Source organism: Budorcas taxicolor, chromosome 3, assembly GCF_023091745.1.
Source record: "Budorcas taxicolor isolate Tak-1 chromosome 3, Takin1.1, whole genome shotgun sequence".
Taxonomy (NCBI): domain Eukaryota; kingdom Metazoa; phylum Chordata; class Mammalia; order Artiodactyla; family Bovidae; genus Budorcas; species Budorcas taxicolor.
In genome coordinates, this window is record NC_068912.1 from 110,145,698 (window position 1) to 110,173,471 (window position 27,774).

General features: G+C 42.0%; 1 protein-coding gene and 1 non-coding gene across 2 annotated transcripts; both read left to right on the top strand.

Annotated features, from left to right (window-relative positions):
- The first annotated feature begins 1,098 nt into the window (after positions 1-1,098).
- On the top strand, positions 1,099-27,615 carry CLSPN (claspin). Its single transcript, XM_052637749.1, has 25 exons — positions 1,099-1,122; positions 3,819-3,927; positions 4,464-4,912; positions 5,516-5,677; positions 6,916-6,993; positions 7,321-7,393; positions 8,022-8,130; positions 8,318-8,898; positions 13,883-14,074; positions 15,771-16,000; positions 16,924-17,102; positions 17,212-17,276; positions 17,997-18,196; positions 18,528-18,682; positions 19,475-19,701; positions 20,278-20,389; positions 21,347-21,422; positions 21,645-21,748; positions 24,669-24,833; positions 24,941-25,062; positions 25,310-25,437; positions 25,780-25,885; positions 26,666-26,748; positions 27,007-27,168; positions 27,505-27,615. The coding sequence occupies exons 1-25, from the start codon at positions 1,099-1,101 to the stop codon at positions 27,613-27,615; spliced, it is 4,002 nt and encodes a 1,333-aa protein (XP_052493709.1).
- Positions 17,455-17,527, top strand: TRNAE-UUC (transfer RNA glutamic acid (anticodon UUC)). Its single transcript has one exon. It is a non-coding gene; the product is annotated as a tRNA-Glu (tRNA).
- Positions 27,616-27,774: the final 159 nt, after the last annotated feature.

A 27,774-nucleotide genomic window follows, 5' to 3' on the forward strand; every position in this document is an offset into this window, starting at 1 on the left:
GTGAGTAACTATCCTGGTTTGCCTGAGACCGAGGAGGTGGTACTTTCAATGTTAAAACTGTGATAGTCCTGGGAAAATAGAAACAAGTTGTTCATCCTGTCAGTGGATAGGACCATCATTGGCGAAGTCAGGGGGGTAACTGTGACCTTTCTTTTTTGGTGCACTGATCTCTTCCTTACAGTAATCTTGTAAATATCTTGTAGTAGCGAGACTCAACAAGAATCTGGAGAGAAAGGAAGCTCGAATAATGCAGTGGGGAGAAGTCAGTCTTGCCTGGATAGGGCAGGATAGCGAAAGAGACAGAATGGACCTGAAGGGGCAAATAGTAACCAGCACAATGACAAGGAATTAGAACTCTCTGGGATTAATCTGACTCCAGACATTTTTTTTTTAACCTGCCTTGTTCAACGAGTATGGGAGTGGGATGGGTGGGTGTTTTCTGCATACTCGGATTAAAGTTAAATAAAATTACAAACCTTATCCAAGGATATTCTTTGGTATCTGAGCAGCCACAAAACTTTTCTGATGTCCAGTGGCGTGAGTGCCAAGTACAAGAAGGAGCAGGTAGGATCCAGCTGCTCCAAGAAAGGAAGTCCTGGAGGAAATCGCCACCGAGGACGACCTCAGATGCCCAGGTATCTGCTTCCGGCTCACTTCCTGCCGGCAGGGCTCACTCCTCAAATTGCGCTTGATGGGAACTGTCGCGCTACGGTAAAGGTCAAATGTCAAAGACCACCACTCGCACAGTATCGTCTTGCAAGGCCAGAGGATCTGGCCGCAAGTAAGGCAGGACACCTCCAGCCTCCCCCAGCCTGAACTGACAAGAGGAGCCGCAAACCGCCAACCTCACCCAAATTACATTCAACGGGCTGGCCGAAGGCGTTCCGTGATTGGCAGGACAGCATGGGGGCGTGGTCTCACGTAGAAAGTCTCCTCCGGATTGGTGCAAATCGTCGAGGGCGCGGCCTCCACTCCGGCTGGGCGCGAAAGCTCGAACGCCGCTGCCTGACTGGAGACGGCGGGAGCGGCTGCGTCCCCACGGGTAAGGGAACTGGGGACCTGTTTCCTCCCGAGTGGCGCGCTGAGGAGGCCCTGGTCATGACGGGTGAAGTGGTTTCCGAGGTGAGTTCGTGCCCTGGCCTCCATCCGTAGCTGCGGGGGCCCGGCGCCGAGGGATTGAGGGCGGGGGAGGTAGCAGGGGTCGAGCCGGCCGAGCGGGTCGCGGAGGCGGGAGGACTACAGTTCCCGGCCCGCACCGCGGCGGCTCGGCTTCTGTACTCGCGCGGAGACAAATCCGCGGGCCCCGCGCGCACGGGAGCCAGCGGTCCGCCCCGGCTCTGGGTCCTTCTCGCCCCAGTCCCTCGGCCGGGTTGTACCCGGTCTTTGCGTCGCGCTCAGCCGGCCGCCGGCCCCAGCTCAGCCTGCTCCGCCCGCCCCTTTGGCGCGTTTCCGGTGGCGGGAGCGCTTCCTACAGCAGCGCCCCCCAAAGAGGAAGGACCCAGCCGAACCGGACCGCTAGGGTGCTGTGCATGCGTAATCGCTAAGTCGTGTCCGGACTCTGCGACCCCATGGACCGTAACCCGCCAGGCTCCTCTGTCAGGGCAGCATAAGGAAGGGAAAGTGAAGTCGCTCAGTCGTGTCCGACTCTTTGCGACCCCATGGACTGTAGCCCACCAGACTCCTCCGTCCCTGGGATTTTCCAGGCAAGATACTGGAGTGGGGTGCCATTTCCTTCTCCAGGAGACCTTCCCGACCCAGGGATTGAACCCGGGTCTCCCGTATTGAAGGCAGACGCTTTACCGTCTGAGCCACCAGGGAAGTCGCGGCAGCAGAATTCTCTGTAAATGGACGGCGGGAGTCTTAGGGAGTTCCAAACTGGGTCTGGAAGAGGCCTCTGAAGTCATCGCCCTGGGTCCCGAGAAGGGAAGGTACCAGTCTTGGAAGACTTCCGGGCGGTGACTCGCTGATCGTTCTCGGAACTGGCATAGAGGCATCTTTCCAAATCTGTGTTCTTTTTTGGAGCTGGGGCTGGAGTGAGACAGTATGGGGCAAAATTTAACGGGGCGCTAAAATACTCAGTAATCAAGATAATTTTTTAAACTTTTTTTATTGAAGTATAGTTGAATTACCATGTTTTGTTAATTACTACTGTACAGCAAAGTGACTCAGTTACACTTATATACACATTCTTTTTCATATCCTTTTCCACTATAGTTTATCACAGGATATTAAACAGTTCTTTCCTGTGCTATACAGTAGGACTTTGTTGTTCAAGATAATATTTTATGTAGTTTTTTAAAAATAAAAATTAATGCAAAAAAATTCCATAATTTGGTTTTGAACAAGATATCAAACTGAAATGAAGACACAATCCAACCCTGTATCTGGACTACACTGCCTTATTCACCTGACTCAGCCTGGCCCAGATTCCAAAAAACTTTATAAAAGCAGGCAGCTGACCTCATGGGCCATAATTTACCCATTGCTTTTTTAAATTTTAATTTTGCACAAAAATCCTTTTGATTACTAAGTGTTTGAGACCTCCTAACCTCCCAGTGTTCCTGGCCCTGATTATTGCTGGTTCTGCTCCAAATTGCCTAGAGTAGAATGATTAGGAGCATCACCTTGGAGTGAGCCTTGTGGTTGTCTAAACTCAGTTTCCATAGCCACAAGTACTATTACTGCTTTGCATTGTTGGGAGAATCAACAGCATACATCATGATCCTCAATGATTCCTCTGTTTGTATTATTTTTTATTATTTTAATAATTGCACTAAATATTCAGATCAACTTAGCAGTTGTCTCAAACTGTTCGAGTGTGGTCTTGTGCCCCATTACATTACGTATGTATTTTCCCCCTCATTAATAAGTTGATTCAGAGTCCTGCGAACACCAAGGTTGTGGGGGAACTGGCATCTAGGGTTAGCTTGATCATTAACTAGTCAAGTCATCAAACTAACTCCCTTCTCCTTAGATTTTTCACTTGTGACTTAAAAAATTGGAGGGGGGTAGTTTGGGGCTGAATGTTAGACATAAACAAACAGAAAAGCTGTTATAATGAACCCATCACCTAACTTGTACAGTTATCAAGTCATGCCAATCTTGTTTCATTTACACCCCCATGCACTTCCCCCCCCTTACTGGATTACTTGACAGCAAATTTCCACACATACTTCATCCCCAAATATGTCATTATACATATCTAAAAGGTAAATGCATTCCAAAAAAGATAACTATAATATTATTACCATACCTAAAAAATTTAGAATTATTACTTGATATTAAATGATCAGAGTTCAGATTTCTTTGACTCTTACATATACTTTCAGTTTGTTTGAATTAGGATTAAGACAAAGCCTGCATATTGCAGGTATTGCTGTATCTCTGTATGTATGTGTGAATATCTTAACTCTCTTTATAAGTCCCCCTCCCTCTTTTTATTCTTGCAATTTATTGTTAAAGAAACAACATAGTTTGTCCTATAGAGCGTCCCATATCTGGATTGCCTCTGTGTGATGATATTTGACATGTCATGTGGATACACTGAGAAATAGTTGACACAGAAAAACACAATAATGCTTGATTCTCATTCACCATAACTCAAAGTGTTGCCTCTGTAATATCCTTCAAAGATGAACAATGAGTTTTAGTTTGTTTTTTCTAGCCAGTAATGTTTAATGTCATCCTTTTGTTAAACCATTGTATTGTTTTTTTCCCTTTATTTCAGTCTGATGATCCCATGATGATTTATGTATCTTTATGTACTTAGAGTGTTCTGTCACTTGCTGGTTAATACAAAGTATATTCTCATTTTCTAGGTTCACCTAGAAATCAATGATTCAAAACTCATTTCACAAGAGGAAACAGACAGTCCTTCAGACAGTGGACAGGGCAGCTGTGAAACAATTGGGCCCTTGAGTGAACAAGGTTTGTAACAGTCAGTACTTTTATTACTTTTATTTTTAGGAATAGAATGTGGGAGCGTGGGTTGTAAGTGGACTGGATTAATTAAAGTATTCTCTTGATTTTTAAAATTATTAATGCCTCACCTTGTTGTTTGTTCTGTTTATTATAAAAGCAAAATAATAGTGCATGTACTCTTTTGAAAATAACCACTTCTATTATATTATTGAATGTATAAAGTATCTGAAAGCTAGCACATTGCCTGGTTAAATGTATTCATTCTGTAATAAAAGGATTTTTAACACCTGCCAGAAGGATCAGAACAGCTTTACACTTTGTAAATATATATAATTACATTTCTCAGTAAGAGATATTTTTCCAGGGAAAATGTTTTTCAAAATGTATGTTTAGATTTGCTTTGCTACAATTAGTTCTTAGTTACATAATTTCACAAGGTGATATACCACTTGGATAATTGGATATGATTTTTAGGAGTGGTGGGACTAGGAGAAAGGCCAAATGACAGTAGACCTCTAAAAAAAAAACTGTGTTTCCTCCAGATTCAGATGAAGAGATACTTGTCAGCAGGAAATTGAAAAGTAGGAAGGTGCTGCAAGAAAGTGATTCTGAAAGAGAAGACCCAAATGTGTCTCCAGAGAAAACTACCTATGACGATGATGAAGAGGAGGATAAAGAGAACCTGTGTGCTGGAAAGAATGGAGAAGCCAGAAGGATCTATAAAACTCTGGCAGACAGTGATGAAAGTGACATTGAGGAGTCTTTATGTCAGGAGAATTCTGAAACCCAAGTGACACCTTGCTTAGAGATGAGTCTCCAGTCTGAAAACTCTATGGACTCTACAGTTGACAGAAAGATTTCCAAAAAGCCCATTTGTGGCAAAGAAGGAATTGGAGGAAAAGCAAAAGTAAAATCAAAGCGAAGACTTGAGAAAGAAGAGCGAAAGATGGAAAAAATTAGGCAGCTGAAAAAGAAGAAAACAAAAAATGAGGTACATTTGAAAGAATAATTTGCTGTTTCCAGGGCAGATTAACGTTTTAGGAAAAGAGAGTTGCTTTTATTTCTTGGAGGTTGTTTTTGCATTCAGAATATAGCTTTGAGTTGATTGTTTTGCAATGAGGTATATAATTTCAAATCTATTGTTTGTTGGTCTCATTCTCCATTTTGGATACAATAGGACATTTCTAAAAATAGATGTCTTATTTTCTTTGTGAGCACACAGTTACTCTTTGCTGTTTCTGATCTGATGAAAATTAGCTTTCATAGGAGGAATTTTCATGCATCCATCAATCGGAAGTCTTTGCTAACTAGAAGAACTGTCCTCAAATTTTATAAACTAGTTGCTTAATGAACTGTTAATTGACTTTTCAAAAACAAAGGTACTATTGATTAAGTTAGTTTTGGACGATTGCATCGGATCACAGCATGGATTTCAAAGGGTGACAAAGGAACCAGTGATAATGTTCTAGGATGCCATATACTTGTCTGCTCATGAAATGTGAACTTTTCTGTCCTGATGCAAATTGCTGTATGATGTAGTAAAATACTGGATTTAAAATGATTGCATCTTGTTTTTTCCTTATGTGTTATCCAGGAAGATGATGTGAAACAGCCATTTAATGACAGTGGCTGTCTACTTGTGGATAAAGACCTTTTTGAAACTGGGTTGGAGGAGGAAAATCACTCTCCATTAGAAGATGAAGAGTCATTAGAATCAATAAGGGCGGCTGTGAAAAGCAAAGTAAAAAAGCACAAGGCAAGTAAACAATGATTCCAGTAAAAGTGAACCCACTGCTTCAAACCTTTGCTTTGTGCTCTGATTTACTGATGGAACCTTAATTTTTTTTTAACTGAAGAAAAACACATGTCAATTGATATAAATTTTTCAGCTGTTAATTTTGGAACCATGCAGTACAAGTAATAGACATGCTAACTTGTTTGGAAACTAGTATTTTCATTGTCCTGACCAACTCAAAGCTATATTCTGAGTGCAAAAACAACCTCCAAGAACTAAAAGCAGCTCTCTTTTCCTAAAACGTTAATCTGCCCTGGAAACAGCAAATTATTCTTTCAAATGTACCTCATGTTTTGTTTCCTTCTTTTCCAGCTGCCTAATTTTTTCCATCTTTCGCTCTTCTTTCTCACGTTTTCGCTTTGATTTTACTTCTGCTCTTCCTCCAATCCCTTATTTACCCCAAACTAGTATTCTCATTACTTTTTGAGGCAAAAAGTAAGGTGCTTTGTTTCATTTACTTAGTGGGCTGCGCTGGGTCTCCGCTGCTGCGTGTGCGTTTTCGCTGACTGTGCTGGCCGGGGGCGCCTCTGGCTGCAGTGCATGGCTTCTCATTGTGGTGGCTTCTCTCGTTGCAGGGCACAGGCTCTAGGCCTGCGGGCTTGGGAGCTGCTGCTCACGGGCTCTGGAGCACGGGCTCAGTAGTTGTGCTGCAAGGGTTAGTTGCTCTGTGGCACCAGACCAGGGATCAAACCCATGTCAGCTGCGTTGGCAGGTGGATTCTTAACACCAGACCACCAGGGAAGTCCCATAAGATACTTTATGTTGTATAAGAAACGGGTGAAAAAGGGGAAGAGATGTACATTTTATAATTTAATGGCCTCTAGGAAATGAACCTATAGGGTTTCCAGAAGGCTATGAAAGAGAAGCATCAGTCAAAGCCTCCTTGTCCTGAGTGTTTGAAAGCATAATTGTTCTTCCTAAGATTATCTTTTTAGCTCCCTGAGGGGTCATTGTCCCTCTTTAGGGAAATACAGAGGTGTAAGAAATGAGGCCCCAAGCTCCACTGGAGACATCTAATTTATTTTTTAGGCATTACAGGATGTTGTGTGTCTAACATTTTGTATTTAATAATTATTGATTTATTACTAATGTAGCATGATGTGATGTTGGAGTGCAAAAATAGTCTTTGCATAAGCAACATCCTCTTGTGTCGGTTTAATTTTTGTCTCTATTAATCCATTTGCAACCTTCTCTTTTAGAAAAAGGAACTGTCTTTGGAGAGTGGGGTCTATTCATTTGAAGAAGAAACTGAGTTGTCAAAAGGCACCACGAGGAAGGTGAGGTAGAGCCCTATATATTAATATTTGTTATGCTGAGCTCTTTTCCCAGGAGATTGTGGATTTCTCAGGAATTTTATTGTGTCTGTTGTATTTTCCTGATTCCCAGGATATTGCTTTGTACATAGTAGGAACACAGATCTGAATTAGGTTGAATCAGTTTTAAGAGACTTGCAAATAAATGAGCTCTTGAAGTGTATATTGTATTGAGTTTATTAGAGATGACTGTTTCTTCTCTATCTTTTCTTGGGAAGAGCAGACTCTTAAGGGATGTCTATCTTTCTTGGTAAAAGCATTAATGTAGTCTCACTTTTTGTTTTCTTTAAGGAAAGAAAGGCAGCCAAGTTAAGTAAGGAAGCATTAAAAAAATTGCATAGTGAGACTCAGCGCCTTATTCGAGGTAAAGAAACCTATACAGTAAACGTTGAAGTTTAGAATTGATCTTGATGAATGGCCTTTGTTCTAAAGCCTCTGAAACATTAATATAAACTAAGAAAATTTCCGAAACTAGTGGTGGTAAGAAGGGAATTTTTCATTTTAAAAATTTATTTAAAACTGTAAAAAAATGTTTTCGCCACACAGCATGTGGGATCTTAGTTCCTCAACCAGGAATCGGACCCAAGCCCCCTGCTTTAGCAGTGCAGAGTTTTAACCAATGGACCACCAGGGAAGTCCTGGGAGGGAATATTTTAAAGGGTTGTCTATAATCTGGCTACATCAGGATCTCTTTTACAAACCAAATTTATAAATTCTTAGGCCCCACGGAAATTCTGACTCAATAGACTTGAAATGGGGTTCAAGAATTTGTATTTTAAAAAAACTTCTTGGATCAGTTGATTTCACAGCTAGTTTTAAAAGCCACTGGTCTTTGTGGAATTCTTTTGTACTTAGATCCTATTTTATGTTAAAGACAGGATTGTTTTATATTTCTGGTGATGGCTTTGGTTGTACTGTTTAATTAACTGAATGTAAAGCAACATTTCAGACTATACAGTATATGCATTTGCTTGTTCTGTTCCATTTTATAGAGTCTGCACTTAATCTTCCATATCACATGCCTAAGAATAAAACCATTCATGAGTTCTTCAAACGTAAACCCCGGCCCACTTGCCAGGGAAATGCCATGGCGCTCCTGAAGTAAGAACCTTCTTTCCTTGTGATTATAATTTTCATAAACATTCAGTTTTGAGGCAAACACCTGGTGTAAAAAGTTCAGATTCCTCGGTCCTGTAAAACTGATCTAACCAATTCATTATGTGCAAAGGGTTGGGAATGTTTCTCATTTAGGAGAATGTTTAACTCCAGCTTGTTTTCTCTTCTCTAGGTCCACTAAGTATCAGGCAAGCCATCACAAAGAAACCATAGTCACTGAAAACATGACTGAGATGAATGGCGACCACCACAGCAAAGACTCTGCGCAGACAACAGGTCCAGGATGTGCAGCGGAAATTAATCCGCTTCCTGCAGTTTCAAAGGAGCCCCAGATCACTGCTGGATCCGATGAGCCTTGCGGGAAAGATTTGACAGGAAGCGAAGAGCTAGAAGTTCCCGAGAAACAGGAGCAAAGTGATGCTAGACCTTCACCTGGAGACGTCTCGGTGGCACGTCAAGAATGCAGCGTCCTGGGGAACAAGGACAGTGAAGAGCATCAGACTGAAGGGCTTGTGGCACCTGAACCTCATGCCCTCGAGGAAGAAAAAGGCCTGAGAAAAACAGAAGCAGCAGATGAGAAGGTGGAAGAGCCCAGCCAGCAAAATGAATCAACAGCAGCGGTGCCACCTGAAAAAGCAAGGAGGTTCACTGTGGATAGACTTAAGCAACTGGGAGTAGATGTTTTCGGTAAACCTCAGCTGGGTGCTGACAGAGATTCCTTTGTGATACTTGAAGAAGCTGAAACCAACAGAGGTAATTCTTTGAATTGTGGGGAGCTTCTCTAGAATGATTTGTTCTGGCAGCTTCTGTTATTTGCCAGTGTGGAGGACAGGGAGCACAGGGGAAACAAACAACCACACGTGGTCTTAATACCGATGTACCGGATATGGATAAAAATCATTGTGTACATTTGGCAAGGTATCAGGACATTCTGAACCTCGTTTAGAAGGGAAACCTGTTGCTACTTAATGTACAGAGGAGGGTACATTGCTGTTGTTTTGTGGTATGACATTGATAAAAGCATTATTCAATTCAGTTTTTCACAGTTAGAAATAGCAAATTGCCTGCAAAACTGAATTTCTTTTCTTTCTTTTTTTTTTCACTTATTCAACAAATATTAAATTACCCACTTCATGTAAGATGCTGTAAGGCATACTTGAGAAATCTGACATTTATCCTACGCTTAAGCTGCTTAGACTCTAGCAGGGGAGATAAGAAGTAGGCAAATAGCAGTAATACAGGAAAGTGGCATCTTCTATCAGGAACATGTGTCACTAATAATTGGAAAAAATTAACATGGGAAAAAAGGTAGTGTATTCTTTGCTGAAAGAAATATTTAGAATAAAGCATGGAAGTTCAGAGAAGGGATGTTTCTTACAATAGGTGGTTAAAGGAAGGCTTGAAGAATAATCAGATGTAATTACTTGTTCACTTTCTTCCCCTTTATACTTCAGTGAGGATCTTCTGGCTTGTTCCTCCTCTATCCCCTGTGCTTCCATAGTCCATGACACATTGGGCAGCCATGTTTACTGAATGAATTAAGGAGTGAATGAATGATTCTTCAAGAGAGAGCCCAAGGGACTTACCTGAAGGTCCAGTGCTTAAGATTCCACACTTCCACCTCAGGGGGCACGGGTTCTATTCCTAGTCAGGGAACTAAAATCCCGCATGCTGCGTGGTGCGGCCAGAAATAAAAAAAGAGAACTTAGGTATTCCCTACTTTGGGTAGATTTCCTGATTTGTAGGTAAAATTGGGTTTCCCTCCTCTACTTCAAGGCAGTGTCGTTTGATAATTAAGAGCTTAGGCTTGGTAGCAAGATCAGAATTTGAATCTGGACATTACTCACTGTTTAAACTTGAGTATGCTATTTGACCTCTCCAAGGCAACTTTAAAAAAATGAAATAACACTTCTGGTTCACAGTGCGGCACTATAGTAAATCTGTTAATAATGCATACAAATGGAAAGCATAAAGAAACACTCAAATGGTAGCTGTTCTTTTTATTATTAGTGAAATTATTTACATCGAGATGCTGCTTCGTTAAATAGCATATGGTTGGCAGGTGCTAGGTCAGCCACAGTATCAGTTAAGTCATTGATTGAATGGGTGGATTTTGTGGAAGTGGAGAGAAGAATGTTCATGGGAGGGACAGAAAGAGCTCTATGTGGTACATATTGGGAGAACGTGTAAGTCAGTTTGACCAGAGCAGGTGGTGGGGTGGAAGAGCTGTGTAATAGAACTAGCATAGCCCTATTAGCAAAGAAGCCTGGGAATAAGGTGGTGCCCAGAGCAGGGGGAGAAAGTTTTGTTGTGTGGGACTAGATGTTATCTAAATAGCCTCAGACTAACATGAGGACGAAACTTATACTAGACACTATGAAATTTTGTTACATGGGAGTAGAAGTTTTCTTTATCATCTCAGACTGAGAAACAGGAAAGGGAAGAAACCTCCTTTTTGCAACAGTGGAAGCAGTGTCAGACTTTATTTTTGGGGCTCCCAAATCACTGCCAATGGTGATTGCAGCCATGAAATTAAAAGACACTTTCTCCTTGGAAGAAAAGTTATGACCAACCTAGATAACATATTCAAAAGGAGAGACATTACTTTGCCAACAAAGGTCCGTCTAGTCAAGGCTATGGTTTTTCCAGTGGTCATGTATGGATGTGAGAGTTGGAGTGTGAAGAAAGCTGAGCGCCGAAGAATTGATGCTTTTGAACTGTGGTGTTGGAGAAGACTCTTGAGAGTGACTTGGACTGCAAGGAGATCCAACCAGGCCATTCTAAAGGAGATCAGCCCTGGGTGTTCATTGGAAGGACTGATGCTAAAGCTGAAACTCCAATACTTCGGCCACCTGATGCGAAGAGTTGACTCACTGGAAAAGACCCTGATGCTGGGAGGGATTGGGGGCAGGAGGAGAAGGGGACGACAGAGGATGAGATGGCTGGATGGCATTACCGACTCAATGGACATGAGTTTGGGTAAACTCCGGAGTTGGTGATGGACAGGGAGGCCTGGCGTGCTGCGATTCATGGGGTCGCAAAGAGTCGAACATGACTGAGCGACTGAACTGAACTGAATGTATTAGATACTGATTGATTTTTATTTTTTTTAGTAGTTATCTTTAATTCTCATAACCCCAGGTATTACTTTGCAAATGAAGAAAATGAGGTTTGGAGAGATTGGGTAATTTTTCCAACATTGCAATTGCTTATACAGGGAGCCAGCACAATGCCTGGCTTGTAATAGGCACTTATTTTTAACTCAGGATATGTTTTCCTTCAGAACTAATATTTGACATGAATGTTGGGTTTCCAGATCACTCTGTTTCATAATATATATGAGGTTAGGGTCAGCATTCATTCACTTTTACTTAGCATGGTGTTTGGTGTTGCTTGCTGTATGTACCAGTAGGATGTAGTCCCTGCTCTCAAGGAATTTTAAATCTAATAGGAGTTAGAGGCAGGAAAATTGGATATTAAGTGCTATGCATACTTTGAGCCTAGGAAGAGTTCCTCACATGGAGTCAGGGAAGTTTCTAGAAGGAGTTGATACCTGAGCTGAGTCCCAAAGCCTGAGTAGGAGATACAAGGCAGAGAGGTGAGAGAGGGCTTTCTTGGTGCAGGGGACAGACCTGCAGAAGACAGAGACAAGAGAAAGCAGAGGATGCTCTGGTTAGCTGAAGTGAAGATTGCAAGGTGGTTGGTGACCAGAGGCCAGAGGGTGCAGGGCTTTTAGGTGGAGACGTGAGCGGGAGCGGAGATGTTTCACTTACAGAGGAGATGAAAGCTGGGAGAAGACTGGAGGAGGTAGAGGAGCTTGAACAGGGGCTCTGTGATGAGGAGGGTGGTGATAGCGTTGCGCAGCAAAGGACAAGGGAAGTGGGTGCTCCAGTGGGTTGGGGGATGAAGAGTTTTGAGGAGCCTGGCTTTCTCCAGAAGAATGAAAGCTACTCCTGCCTCACTCTTATTTTAGGTCCTGAGTAATCTTCCTCCCTTTCCATTTGTTTTATTCTCTTGGCACCAGTGATGACCTTCCTACTTCTGTTCCCTTCCCACTGCCACTGCCTGCTGTTTCCAACTTACTGGACTAATAAGAAATGGGATGCAGACTTATAGCTTCTCTCCCTACTCTTTGGTTTGTGGTGTAAACATGCCATCCCTTTGGAGTCGGATTTTTGCAACTAAAGAAATGATGTTGCTGTTTAGTCACTAAGTCGTGTCTGACTCTTTGTGACCCCATGGACTGTAGCCCACCAGGCTCCTCTGTCCATGGAATTTCCCAGGCAAGAGTCCTGGAGTGGGTTGCCATTTCATTTATCCAGGGGATCTTCCTGACGCAGGGGTTGAACCCACTTCTGCAACTCCTCCATTACAGGTGGATTGTTTACCACTGTGCCACTTGGGAAGCCCAGTAAATAATGTCAGGGACTCATTAAAAAAGGTTTCTTTCCAGTTCTCTTTTTCTACTAAGACCCTTTAGGGAGGGAGAAACCACGTCTGGATGCTAACCACAAAACTACCAAAGTATGAGTTGAGTGAATTTTAGGAAAAAGAACGAAACTTGGAGTACCCTGGACACATTATCATGGAAGAGAAGGCGTATGAGAATAGCCCGAACCCAAAGAAACTGTTCTTTTCTTTTCTTTTCTCTTTATAACTGTCAGCTCTCTTAGAACAGATCCCATTACGGTATGATTGGCTTGTTATACAGTGAGTAGGGGATGGTACCAGGTGACAGCTGGCTGAGGGAGAATGAAAAGAAAGTTCTGAGCAAAAGCGGTGGGGAAAGGGAAAGGCCATATTGCGGTTAGACCACTGCACTCACTACCTGTGTGTGTTCCCACTTGTATATAAGTTGATGTGTGGGGAAAGTCGCTCAGTCGTGTCTGACTCTTTACAGCCACATGAACTGTAGCCCACCAGGCTCCTTGGTCCATGGAATTCTCCAGGCAAGAATATTGGAGTGGGTAGCCATTCCCTTCTCCAGATCTTCCCAACCCAGGGATCGAACCCAGGGCTCCCACACTGCGGTTGGATTCTTTACCATCTGAGTCACCAGGGAAGCCCAGGGACCACCTCTCAATGGGATTTCCTTTCTCAGTGTACTGATTTATATCCGTGTAAAAGTTTCATGAAGAAGCTTCCAGCCCTGCCACCAAGTTACATCCCTAATTGCATTGATTATTATTTTCCTTTTTTTGTCCACACCACATGGCTTTGGGATCTTAGTTCCCCCCACCCAGGGATTGAGCCTGGGCCCTCAGCAATGAAAGCTCAGAGTCTTAACCACTGGCTTACTGGGAATTCCCTCTTTTTCCATTTTTAAAATAGACTTTGCTTGTATTTGGAGAGATGCTAATAAACAGTGAGATGTTCAAAATAGGGAATATTTTAAAAGGAGACTGAAACCTGTGACAAACTAAGCCCTTGCATAATTAAGGAGTATGGTATTTTTCTACCAGCTTAATGCTTTTTTAAAAAGAATTGCACATATTTAGAAACTTCAGTTGTAAATACCTACCCTAAATGGAGTTTTAAGGAACTCATTGAGGAAGAACAGCTACAGTAGTCCTTTAGTTTGGGTTAAGTTACATGAATTGAACACAGGTGTTGGTAGCAAAGGCGTTTTTGGTGTCTCTCTGTACTTTTTTTTCCTTACAAGTTTGTTGAACCTAGCTTGTATTTCTTAACTGGACTCTAAAAGGCAAACTGACATACTGGTTGGTGCTTGGTTTAGAACTGGAAGCCTTGAAGCAGCGTTTCTGGAAGCATGCTAATCCAGCAGCCAAACCCAGGGCTGGTCAGAAGGTGAACGTGAACATCATAGTGAAAGATGTGGGCACTGATGGGAAGGAAGAGCTCAAGGCAGACGTGGTGCCCGTGACTTTGGCAGCTGAGAAGCTGGATGGGGCAAGCCACACAAAACCAGGTATGTGAGTTCATGGAGCTGTTTTATTTGTATGTTTTTACTGGTCATGAGTAGGGTGGGGTGCCTGACTCTTGTACTCAGGCTGGTCTTTATGGCTGCTGAAGACCCTATAGGGAGACATTATAGAATCTTTTTCCCTGGAGACTCCGGAGATTGGATATGGCCTAGTTGTATGAGGTGGGTAAGATGACTTTATTTCTTAAAATAGTTTTTGTCTTATTGTTTAAAAAAATACCCATTGTAGAAAATAAATGGAATAAACAACAAATTTCTGCAGTAAACAAGATTTCTGGAATAAACAAAAAGATTTTTCTGTCAGAGACATCTTCTGTAACCATGTTCTATGGCCCTTCAAAGTTTTTGCATGCAGGTACATGTCTGTTTGAAAGATAAAATAATAATGCAGTCATACATCATACAATCTGCTTTGTAATCTGTATTAGGGACAGGTCTGTTGTTCCCACTCCCACTTTGAAAATACGAGCAATTTATCACGTAGAAAAAAATTAAACACTTAGGAAAATGTGTCACTTATAAAATGAAAAATTAAGGAGGGGACATATGTATACCTATGGCTGATTCATGTTGATGTTTGGCAGAAAACAATAAAATTTTGTAAAGTGATTATCCTTCAATTAAAAGACAAATTAAAAAAAAAATTAGTCTTCCCAGAGGCAGCTTAGCAATTTCTTATGTGTCCTAGGAAAATTCATATGCATTTACTATTGTGTAAGTGTGTGAGAGAGAGACACTGAACACTTCCTCTCTGCCAGACGCGGCTCTAGGTGCTTTACAGTAAATAACGTCAGCGTCCTTATTTTATATGTGAGGAAACTGATAAACAGAGCATTTAAACAACTTGCTCAAATTTATATAACTAGTAAGTAAGAGAATTAGTAGCCTAATCCAGACCATCTAACTCAAGAGTTCAGGTATACATATTGCTTTTGAGGTTTTTTCTAACATCACGTGATATTCCATTGTGCAGGTACAACACAGTTTGTTTAAGCATACTTCTGTTAAGGGACATCATGTTTGTTTCCGTTTTAGTATTTCACACAATATTGCATCCTAATATCACATATATGTTAGTAAATGCTGATGCAAAATTCCTTACAATGGAATCACTGAGTCCTAGTCACATTTTCCATCAAAATAAGTTGTACCAATTTTCACTCTGAATGATAGTGTGTAAGAGTTCCTATTTCTTCCTGTTAATAATGGATATAACAAATGTTTGCCAGATATATAAAAAATGGTATCATTATTTTGATTTGTATTGCTAGTAAGAAGTGAGGTTAAGCATTATTTTTAATACCAGTTGATATCTTTTGCTTATATTTACTCTTGAGTTGTTTCTCTTTTTCTTCAATGTGGGTACAGTTATCAATATTTTCCTTCATGGCTTCTGAACCAGAGATTTTTGAAGGTCCACTTGCCCCTGTTCCTCTTTTTTTTTCTTTTGCTTTTTTAAATAATAATTTTATAATATCTGTAATATCCCAATTATGGGAGTTATCTCCTACACTCAATTCCTAATATCCCCCCCTTTGTTAAGATAACAAAAGCCTAAAATACGAAGGTTTTCCTTATGTGATGTGCCTAGAACACTTCTGGAGTTGCCTAAAATGGACGCTTGTGTTGTTGTGTGTAGTCGGTCATTGCATCTAAAACATCTCTTCATACTTTTGCTCAGGGGAGAAGCTTCAGGTGCTGAAAGCTAAACTTCAAGAAGCAATGAAACTCCGAAGGTTGGAGGAGCGTCAGAAACGCCAAGCATTACTCAAGTTAGATAATGAGGATGGATTTGAGGAAGAGGAGGAGGAGGAGGAAGAAATGACAGATGAGTCTGAGGAAGATGGAGAAGAGGAGGGAGAGGAAGCCTTGGAGGAAGAAGAGGGAGAGGAGGAAGAAGGCAATGAGGAGGTTGCTGGCAATTATGTGCTTTTGTTACTAGGTCACGATGAATACGGGAAAGAGAAAATCAGATCTGAGTAAGAGGATGATGAGCATTTTCGACTGTAGAAGAGATTTCAGGGTCAGAGATGAAGGTAGCTCACGTGTACTAAATCTTAGTGCATTCAATCCTTTCAGCCCCATGGAACACCTGCAGTTCACAGTCATGCCCTGGCTTTTACCTGTTGGTTTACATATTGTACTATAATGCTGATATCAAAATGGCTTTCTATTAAAGACTTTTATCTTTGTTCATTTAGATTTCTCTATTTAGGAAAAAAAAAAGCACTTTTAACCTTGGCCAGGTTGAGGTCTGGAATAAATTCTCAGGCCAAGACCTTCCCATGTTAATTGTTGAAGAAGGTATTTGTAGATGGGCCTCTTGCCCTCGTCCTAAGGTATTGTTTTCCACCTAGAGAAGACAGGTGATGATAGGATTTTTGGTATTAGGAAAAAGAAAAGTGTCCTTGTTTGAACAGTGGAGTCATTTGAAAGAGCTGGTTAATGTTTAGCCCTGGGTAAAGGAAGAGGAAAGCCGTGGCTGAACCGAGCAGGGTGTCACAGTCTGGTTGAAGGCCAGGAGTTGTCCTGCAGTCTCAGGCTAATCATGCAGTCTCTCATTGACTCAGTTAAATGATAATCCAGTTCATTCAGAATCTCGTAGCAGTTTTGAAAGGGTAAAAGGTAAAGTAACAAAGTGTAAAAGAGCTCTAGAAGTGTCTACAACTAATAAGTTGTGTTAATGATGGTGGCTGGACTGAGCTTCCTTCGGGTTTACCTGTTCAGATTTAAGACGTGATTTGTAACTAAGCAGCCAGATTTCAGGCTAGTATGTTTGCTTTAAAAATTTTTGACTTGTACTATTTTGTTTTTGGGTGGCGTGATTGGTAAAGACTGCAGAATTCCTTCTCGGTGGTGAAGGAGTAGAAACCAAAGATGAGAAAGAAATAGATAAAGAAAACAATGATGATGGCAGTGGTGAAACTGGCAAGTCAGTTGGCCTCTCTGTCCCCAAGCCTCTCTCATCTGATTCTACCTTCCTTCTATTCAAGGACAGCTCTTCCAAGATGGGGTAAGTAATTCTCTCTAAGGAAAGATAAGATTCCCTGGTAAATACCAGGGAATTTGCCCCTCTTGGAAGAAGTAGAAACAGATATTCAATTTACCTACTTATTTTGTAGTTACTCTCCTAGTGAAGAAAAATCAGAAATAGATGAAAACTCAGGCAAAAGAACTAGCAAATTAGGTAAGTAGTGACTCTTAATGTAGAACTTGACACTTGATTTTTCTCTGATCCTCCAGCTTTAACATTTAAGGACTACAGTTCCTTAAAGGTTCCATTTTTCTGAACCTTGGTAAACTTTTCCCAGTCTTACCTGTGACAGTGATAGGAATTTATGAACTATATTGTTTTTCTTGGGAATTCCCTTGTGGTCCAGTGGTAAGGACTCCATGCTTTCACTGTTGAGGGCCCAGGTTCAATTCCTGGTTGGGGAACTAAGATCTCACAAGTTGCATGGTGCAGCCAATAAACAAACAAAAAATCCCAAATATTTTTCTTGGTCCAGTTTTTGAAATCTTACATGCAGCTTCTTTCCAGTTGACCCTGAGCATTTAATAGGTCGTTAGTGAATATGTGTTGATTGAGTAAAACATGAAACATTTCTATCCATGTAGATCAAAGGAAGATGTATAAGTAATTAGATAATGGAAAGGGTAATCATAGGCATTAGGGAAGATGAGAGAAAGATAGGAACTTTGAGGTGTCACTTAGCTCAGAGTGATAAACCCTGATTGTATGATGCTATCTTAGTACCATAATTGACCTTTAATGTAATGTTTTGGAACATGGAACTTGAGAGGTTTACCAGTGGATCTTACCAGACAGTTTCATTCTCAAATCTTTTTCCTAAACAAATCTGACTTATTTCTGGGAATCATGCACTTAAAAATTGTCTTTCTTTAGATGAAGATGATTCATGCTCATTACTGACAAAGGAGAGCAGCCACAATAGCAGCTTTGAGCTGATAGGCTCCACACTTCCATCCTATCAGCCTTGTAACAGACAAACAGGCCGTGGGACCAGTCTCTTCCCTACAGCAGGAGGATTCAGATCTCCTTCCCCAGGGCTATTTCGAGCCAGTTTGGTCAGTTCAGCCTCTAAGGTGAGATGGTAATGGTCTTCTAATCTCCTCCCCCTTTTGCTTCCTGCATTGCTAAATAAAGTGTGTCCAAGCCAAAAACTCCCACCACATTATGTATGTTCAGTTTTAAAATTCCACCCCCTTTGTGTACTAAAAACAAGCCTCATCCAGGGTTCTTTCTTTCTTGAGGATGTTTTTTTTTTTATGCTTCCCTTGGCTATGCATTGTCCTCCCCAGCTGCAATTGCCTGAGAGTAGATTAGATTTTACAAATAGCAGCTTCTGTTGTTGTCATGACAGTGAATGACATTTGTAAAATGTTTTGTTTTTGTTTGGTTTTGTTTTGGTGCCAGAGTTCAGGAAAGCTGTCTGAGCCTTCACTTCCCATAGAGGATTCCCAAGATCTGTATAACGCCTCCCCAGAACCTAAGACACTTTTCCTAGGAGCAGGAGACTTCCAGTTCTGCTTAGAAGATGACACTCAGAGCCAACTGTTGGATGCAGATGGGTAGGTAGCTTTATGTTTCTGTGGGTGGGATTGTGCTGGGTACTGCTTAATTTTGTTTAAAAATAAAGCGAGCTTCTGTCACTCCATCTGTGCTTTCTCTTCTGAGGAAGAGAGGTGTGCAGACCATTAGTATTATATTCTACAAGTCTGAACAAAGTCTATCTAGAAAATAAAAAGTAAATAGCCTTGCTAGCGTTCTGATCCTTCAATTTCTACCTTATTAGACCTGCGTAACTCTTATAAGGTCATAAAATTTCCCTGTATCCATATCCCTGGGGGCTCAAGTGGTAAAGAATCTGCCTGCAGTGCGGGAGACCTGGGTTTGATCCCTGGGTCAGGAAGATCCCCTGGAGAAAGAAACGGCAACCTGCTCTAGTATTCTTGCCTGGAGAATTCCATGGACAGAGGAGCCTGGAGGGCCCCAGTCCATGGCATCGCAGAGAGTCGGACACAACTGAGTGACTAACACTTTGACTTTTGTCCCACTACATTAGGATTTTTGGGTGGCATTGAGAATTGACACCTCTGTGGCACATTACATGGCCGTAACACCAGGCCCTACTCTAGCACCATCTGAAGCCCCAAATTAGCCTTTACCCTTTGTGTCTTGAATAGCCTTCTTTCATAAACATCCCCCTCCCTCTTAAGGTTATCACAGGCTAAAATCTGACACTCTTATCTTCTGGTTCAGAATTCAGCTTCTAACTTTGCTTTTAGAAATGAGTTCAGGCTTTTCCCCCACTACTTTTTTTTTACCTGAAGCATTTCTTACACTCTTCACTGGGCTTGTAGGTTCTTAAATGTTAGAAACCACAGGAATCAATACCAAGATTTGAAGCCTCGGTTGCCGTTGGCCAGTATGGATGAGAACGCCATGGATGCCAACATGGATGAACTGTTGGATTTGTGTACTGGGAAGTTTGCATCTCAGGCTGAAAAGCCTCTGCCTGGGAAGAGTGACAAGAAAGAGAACATGGAGGAACTTCTGGATCTTTGTTCAGGAAAATTTACTTCTCAGGGTAATTATCCAACAAAGCAGCAAGGCTTACCCGCCCAAATACCGTAAGTCAGTGTCCATGTGAAGAAGTCCCTTAATCTCAGGTGAAATGTTCACAGAAAACAGCCATGGTGGATTCTTGAACCTAGGTTGAATTCATTGCTTAGCTCCTAACATTTAGAGCTCTTCCTTTTTTAGGATGGTGAAGTATCACCTTAAGACTGCTTTAACTTTGACCATATGACTTGTCATTTATGGCTAGAATATGTGCAAAGCTTAGAGCGGCGTCTGCTGCAGAGTAAACTTCATATAAATGCTAAGTTATTACTTCCACCTGTGCACCCCTTTCTCCTTCTCACACCCCTGCTAGAATGTAAGCTCTTTGGGAGCTGGGCTCTTTGTTTTATTCACTGCTGTCTCCCTGGTGCCTGGCACATAGTAAGCACTAAATAGGGATTTGCTGAATGAGTGGATGGTGAGCTCTTTTTGGCAAGCTTATCTTAGAACTGTGTTGAGCTGGCATGTCTTCAGATGGCTGGGGAAAGAGGATAAAGCTGTCAGTTCTCGGTGACAAATCTTTTTCTTTGTTGTAATGTAGATGTCTCTACTCTGGATCCATCAGAGTTAAATAAGCAGGAGAAGGAGAGCAGCCTGGGTGACCCAATGGAAGAAGCACTCGCTCTTTGTTCAGGCTCTTTCCCAACAGACCGGTGAGTCCCAGTGATCTGAGGGAATTTGGCAAGTTCCACCTTCTGGTAAAGTACAGGGGTAGCTTCTCTGGGCTTAGCAGTAAATGGTCATCTTAGGGGCTTCATATCCTGTCTGAGAGTCTTGCAATGGGTTTGAGTCTCATATTTGAAAAGTGAAATTATTTATTATAATGCTTTCATTTAGTTGATTGTGAACAGGATAAAAAAGGCAAGAAAAAGCACATGGAAGCTCTCAGCATCACCAGTGATTAAGGAAATACAAATCAAAACCCCATTTTTTAAATACTTCCTCACTCCCAGCAGTTATTCCACGTTTGGGTATATACACAAAAGAACTGAGAACACGGTTTCTTAGTAGATATTTGCACACCCATGTTCCTAGCAGCATTATTCATAATAGTCACAAGGTGGAAGCATCCCAAGTGGATGCATACATAGTGGAATATTATTCAGCCTTTAAAAGGGAAGGAGGTTCTGATACATGCTGAGACATGGATGAACTGTGAGGAGATTATGCTAAGTGAAGTGAGCCATTCACAAATATGCAAATACTGTATGATTTATATGAGGTCTTAGTGTAGTCAAATTCATACAGACAGGAAGTAGGAAGGTGGTTGCCAGGGGCTGTGTGGCGGTAAGAATGAGGAGTTGGTATTGAAAGGGTATAGAGTTTTAGTTTTTTAAGATGAAAAGTGTTCTAGAGGTTGGTTGGATGACACTGTGAATGTACTTAACACTAATGAACTGTACACTTAAAATGGTTAAGATAGCAAACTTTATGTTGTATGTATTTTATCACAGTTTGAAAAAAAAATTTTTTTTGAAAGGCAAGATATCTTGTTTCCTGTTTTTGAAGAGATTCTTGGGGCTATAAGATATTTTCGGTCCCTAAGTTGGCTGACTGCTTACAGTTGGCTTTCAATAACTTGTGTATGGATTTGTTGATTTGCATCTTAGGGAAGAAGAAGGTGAAGAGGAGGAATTTGGAGACTTTCGGCTTGTCCCAAATGATAATGAGTTTGATAGTGATGAGGTGAGTTTGAAGGGAACAAAGTAATCATAACTGAACTCCGTGTATAGCTGCTGGGGAGTTTTGTTTGTTTTGTAGTTTGAATTCTTGAGAAGTCTGTTTGGCATGTTATCAAAAGCAATTTCCTAGACTGAAATGTTTGGGCAGAAGTTTCTGAATCCTGTCTTAGCTGAGGACGCATTTTATGCTGTGTAGCTTTGCCTGTGATGTTGTATGATTTTGCAGGATGAGCACAGTGATTCTGGCAAGGAGGATCTGACCCCGGAAGACCGTGAAGATGAGGATGAGGAAGACCTCCTGCAGCAGTCGGAGAAGTCAAAACGGCAAATGTAGGTGTTACAGCCCTTCCTTCAAGTTCTCCTGACAGTTGAGCGGTAGCTTGCCACCACCATTTTACCTACATTTACTGGTTCTGTTTTTGCTTTTTGTGGTTAACACAGATTGAATAACATCCATTTACATGTTATCTTTTGAGTATTCAAAGACAGTCACATCCTCTTCAAGTGATTTCTGTACTAAACATCCCTAGTTCTTCAGCTGTTTCTCACATGACGTTGCTTCCAGACTCTTCACATATGTGGATTCTCTCTTTATCTTCAGATGTGGTCTGACTACTGCCCTGTGTGGTGGTGCAACCGCATCCCTTGCTCTGGTTGCCTACTACTTATAAAGTAACCAATAAGCATAAGAACTAAGTCACTGGAGAGCCTGAGGATCCAGTAGATGATTAAAATTCCGCATGTCTTTTTTCCTTTGAATTACCAGCATTCCAGGTCTTCCTCATCCTAGTTTCAGGCAAATGACCCACCGTTAGTTTTTTAAAATATTTTGTTGTTTTGATTATGAAAGTAAGCCATTTATTTTAGAATACTTAAAAGAATACGGAAAGATAAGGCATCCATGTCCACCATTCAGAATATTTGTGAAAGCGGTGGTAGTGGTTATTATTGCCTTTGTTAGGCATATATTTTCATATGGTTGAGATCTGTAAAGTTTTTTTTATATATACAGTTTTGCATCTTGCTTTTTTCACCACTTACTATATCTGTAAATATTTTTCCATGATATTGAAAATTGTATAAAAACCGTTTTAATAGATATTTCACGTTTTATTGTATGTGGATGACTTTTAGATTTCAAATATAGGACTTCATATTGATCCTTATTAGATTTATTTTGTTGTGTTTAGCCCATCATTCCATTCTGCTGAGATCAGTTTTGGATTCTAATCTGTCACCTGTCAAATTAACCATCTCATACAGCTTTGGGTCATCTATAGATTTTTTTCTAAGGCAGTGGTTCTTAAACCTGATTTAACTATAGTGTCCTTTGTTCAAATGAAGTCTTATGAAGAATGGCAGCTAAAAGTTGAGCTGCTCAAAGAGGGTTAGATAGGAAGATTGAGGAGCTTGGTGGCTTTTAGCCCCTGAAGGAATTCCTCAGGAGCCCTAGGATTTAGAGGAACTCAGCTTTAAAATAATAATGCAAGTCTTTGATAAAAGTCACCTTTCAGAAAGCCATCAAGCTTCTGCCATTCCCGACCATAGATAACAGCAATTTGAACTCAAGGTGACAGTAGATTTGTTTTCAGTATGACCTGAAGTCAGAAAAACTAACCTGTGGTGGTTCTGATTACCACTAACTGAAACTAAAGGATGCTTACTCCTTGGAAGGAAAGTGATGACCAACCTAGACAGCATATTCAAAAGCAGAGCCATTACTTTGCCAACTAAGGTCCGTCTAGTCAAGGCTATGGTTTTTCCAGTGGTCCTGTATGGATGTGAGAGTTGGACTGTGAAGAAGGCTGAGTGCCGAAAAACTGATGCTTTTGAACTGTGGTATTGGAGAAGACTCCTGAGAGTCCCTTGGACTGTAAGGAGATCCAACCAGTCCATTCCAAAGGCGATCAGTCCTGGGTGTTCTTTGGAAGGACTGATGCTAAAGCTGAAAGTCCAGTACTTTGGCCACCTCATGCGAAGAGCTGACTCATTGGAAAAGACTCTAATGCTGGGAGGGATTGAGGGCAGGAGGAAAAGGGGATGACAGAGAATGAGATGGCTGGATGGCATCACTGACTCAATGGACATGAGTTTGAGCGAACTCCGAGAGTTGGTGATGGACAAGGAGGCCTGGCGTGCTGCGATTCATGGGGTCGCAAAGAGTCAGACACGACTGAGTGACTGAACTGAACTGACTGAACTGAGCCTAAATAGTCACTGGAAGGACTGATGCTAAAGCTGAAGCTCCAATACTTTGGCCACTTGAGGGAAGCAGCTGACTCATTGGAAAAGACCTTGACACTGGGAAAGATTGAGGGCAAGAAGAGGAGGGGGCGACAGGATGAGATGGTTGGATGACATCACTGACTCAGTGGACATGAGTCGGAGCAATCCCCCAGAGACAGTAAAGAACAGAGAAGCCTGGTGCACTGCAGTCCATGGGGTCACAAAGAGTTGGACACAACTGAGTGACTAAACAGCAACAAATGAGCCTCAGTCACACCTGTAACTTGTGGGTCAAGATTTGGCAGGCTGTAGGAAGACCCCCATGGACGGAGGAGCCTGGTGGGCTGCAGTCCATGGGGTTGCGAAGAGTCAGACATGACTGAGCGACTTCACTTTCACTTTCCACTTTCATGCATTGGAGAAGGAAATGGTAGCCCACTCCAGTGTTCTTGCCTGGAGAATCCCAGGGACGGGGGAGCCTGGTGGGCTGCCTTCTATGGGGTCGCACAGGGTCGGACATGACTGAAGCGACTCAGCAGCAGCAGCAGCAGGAAGACCCCAGTCTATTACCTTCCAATACCATACTATCTCTAGTCTATCTCCTGAAGCTGGTAAGCTTGCATGCAAAACAAGATAGTATGAACCTTCTGACAGGTATGTCTCAAATATATAGAGGAGATTGAGAGTTCTGGCTTTAGAGTCACCAGCCTAGGTTGGGTCCAGACTCTGCTGCCTCCCAGCTGTGTGGCCATCAGTAAGTTGTTTACTCTCTGAGTTTCAGTTCCTTCCACTGTAAATCAAAAGGAACAATAATAATACCCCCTCCCTGAGATAATGCAATAATGCCCCAAAGCACAGTTATTGGCACAAAGTATATATTAAATAACAGGCTTTTAAGTATTATACAAATGTATTATTATTATTAATTTATGCTTGTTATTAGAGATGGCTGTGTGGTCTGCTTTCGTCATTACTGTGTGTATATTCATTGTTGTATTTTCCAATTTTCACTATTGTTTTCCAGGAGATTAAAGAAATACCTGGAGGACGAGGCAGAGGTGTCAGGGAGTGACGTGGGAAGCGAAGACGAGTACGATGGGGAAGAGCTTGATGAATATGAAGAGGATGTGATTGATGAAGTACTTCCTTCTGATGAGGAACTGCAGAGTCAAGTCAAGAAAATACACATGTCAGTATCCCAACAAGCCCTTCTGAGCAGTGGGCTGCGTCTTAAGGCAGGCCCTATAACCAGCCAGAGTGGCCCTGGCTTTGAACACCATATTTCTCCTGTCGTAGGAAAACAATGTTAGATGATGATAAGCGCCAGCTACGTTTGTACCAAGAAAGGTACCTTGCTGATGGGGACCTGCACAGCGATGGTCCTGGACGAATGAGGAGATTCCGATGGAAAAACATAGGTATCTTGATCATTGCCTTTAGAAGCAAATGGTACAAGGTCCATGTTTGTCCAATTTAAGCCGGCAAGAGGAGGTCGAAACGATAGCAGACAGTTGTGGAGAACCTGGCCTTGACCTTTATTTTCCATTAGTGGATGGGAAAAGCTGTGTCAGTATACTGTAAATGAACAGGGTTCACTAGTGTCTGTCTAGACACCCTCTCTTGTGGGGACTGCAGAATGCTAATAGCCTTAACTCTTTGCTTTAGATGATGCTTCCCAGATGGACTTGTTCCACAGAGACTCTGATGATGATCAGATTGAAGAACAGCTTGACGAGACGGAAGCCAGATGGAGAAAGGAGCGAATTGAACGAGAGCAGTGGCTTCGGGACCATGTAGGAAGCCTGCAAGAGATTCGCCTATTCCAACCCTAGATAGGAGGGTCATCTCAGTCACCCAGCTTGTCATGATAGTTGTCAAAACCTTGGGCAGTGTATTGCTGTCTCTTTTAATCCTTGAATTTTCTTTTGTGCTTTGGAAAGATTACCACGGGCAGTTGTATTCATGTTTTTGTCCAAAACACTTTTTTTTCGAAATTGTTTGTCTGAAGCAACAGAGGGTAGCAAAAAGGAAAACAAATGTTATCCCAAGTACTCTAGCTTCCAGGCTATGCTAATTCTTTGGGTCTTTGGGGGAAGCATGGGCTTCTGTTAATGCTGTCTGATTTTTATTTTCAGGCACAGCAGGGGAAAATTGCAGCTGAAGATGAAGAAGAGATTGGGGAAGACAGTCAGTTCATGATGCTGGCCAAGAAGGTTACAGCCAAAGCTCTGCAGAAGAATGGTGAGCTCTTAGCCCTTCACAGGGGCTGTCCCCCTGGATTGTTGGTGCTGGAGCCTTGGAGGTGACTCCAGCCTTCAGAGGCTGTTGCAGCTTAGTCATGGACCTGTGTCTAATATTATCTTAAAGGGGCCCGTTGGATGGGGAGAGACAATGTTCTTTCAATCTAATTCTGTTGGACAGTAGATATTGTAGTAGAGAGTGTATATAGCTGGTTTTGCTTTATGTTCTAAGGCAGCTCGTGCATGTGTGCATGCTAAGCTGCTTCATTCGTGTCTAGCTCTTTGTGACCCCATTGACTGTAGCCTGCCAGGCTCCTCTGTCCATGGTATTCTCCAGGGAAGAATACTGGAGTGGGTTCCCATACCCTCCTCCAGAGGATCTTCCCAATGCAGGGATCAAACCCGCATCTCTTAAGTCTCCTGCATGGGCAGGTGGGTTCTTTACCACTAGCGGCACCTGGGAAGCCCTGTAAGGCAGCTCAGAGGAGTGAATTCTGGCTTCTTTGTTTAGTCGCCCAGGATTACATACCTAAGTGTTAGAGCTGGAATTTGTCTTACCACTGTTGTTTTTTCTTATTATTACTGATAATTAGACAATAAGTTTAGCTGAATTGTCTGTCTTAACCACTTACTATACTTTCAAATCATGATTGTAAAATAATCAGAGTTCCTCTGGCCTCAGTTTATTAGTTTAGTTAAGGGCCTGTTAGTTTGTCTAGATTTAAAAGTAATTCTACCCAGTTTTGCCCAGAGCAGGCCTCTCTTTGTCTTTTCTTTTCAGTCAGTCACACTGTGGTTATTCAAGAATCAAAGTCTTTATTCAGAAATCCTTTTGAAGCCATCAAACCAGGAAGTGACAGCCAGGTTGGTTGGGGACCTTGTTCGCCTGAAGTCATGATTTGCAATGTTAAAAGGCCTCAGTCAGGTTAAGGGAATGCTCTGTCATTAGGGGAGGGAGGTGGCTGTGGGAAATGGAAGTAGGTGTCAAAGGAGCCTGCTCTCTCTTTTGTATTTGAGCAGGGTGGAAATGTGTCCCCTCCATACCTGGCGGGTGCAGGGAGGAGCTGGCTTCTCTTTTCTTGGAACTTGGAATTTGATACCAGATGATTCTTCTTTCCTCAGCTGAAGACAGGCTCCCTGCTCAACCAGCCCAAAGCTGTGCTTCAGAAACTGGCTGCCCTCTCTGACCTCAACCCCAGTGCTCCCCGAAATTCTAGAAACTTTGTCTTCCATACACTTTCTCCTGTCAAGGCTGAGGCAGCAAAGGAATCATCTAAGCCTCGGGTAGGGAATTTGAGAACTGATTTGGTGACTCTCCAAAGCAGAGTGAATGAATGGGTGAATTGAATTGAATTGAAAATATATATATGTGTATTTCTGGCTTAAAAATTTATGCTATAGTGTTAATCTTGCATTCCCAGTAAGGTACAAGGAGATTGCTACCCCCAGTAAGTATAATCAGCTGTGAGACTTGCCTGGAAATTTTCAATTTCTTTTTTTCCTAATTATCCATGATTTAACTATGAGCTGCTTAAGAGCTAATTGAAGCTTAAGTATGAGTGAACCACAGCCTGTACAAAGGTCTTGAGTTGATTCTTGTCTCTTTTCTCTGCTCTGTAGGTACGAAGAAGGGGTCCGTCTTTAATGACACCCACTTCACCTAAGCGCCTCAAAACAGATGATAGCACTTCAGAATCGAAGCAAAGCATTTTCCGTTACTTGGAAAGCTAGCACTATGAGGGCGCCAGCCCCTCTGTGGGGACTCTGTTGAGAGTATCTGGCACTGAAGGCTGGAATTGATGCTCATGCAGATGATCCCCACCTCCTTCACAATCAGTGCATTAAGATTGAGGACGGAGATTCCAGTTCTTTCCACTGTGTGGCTCTGGA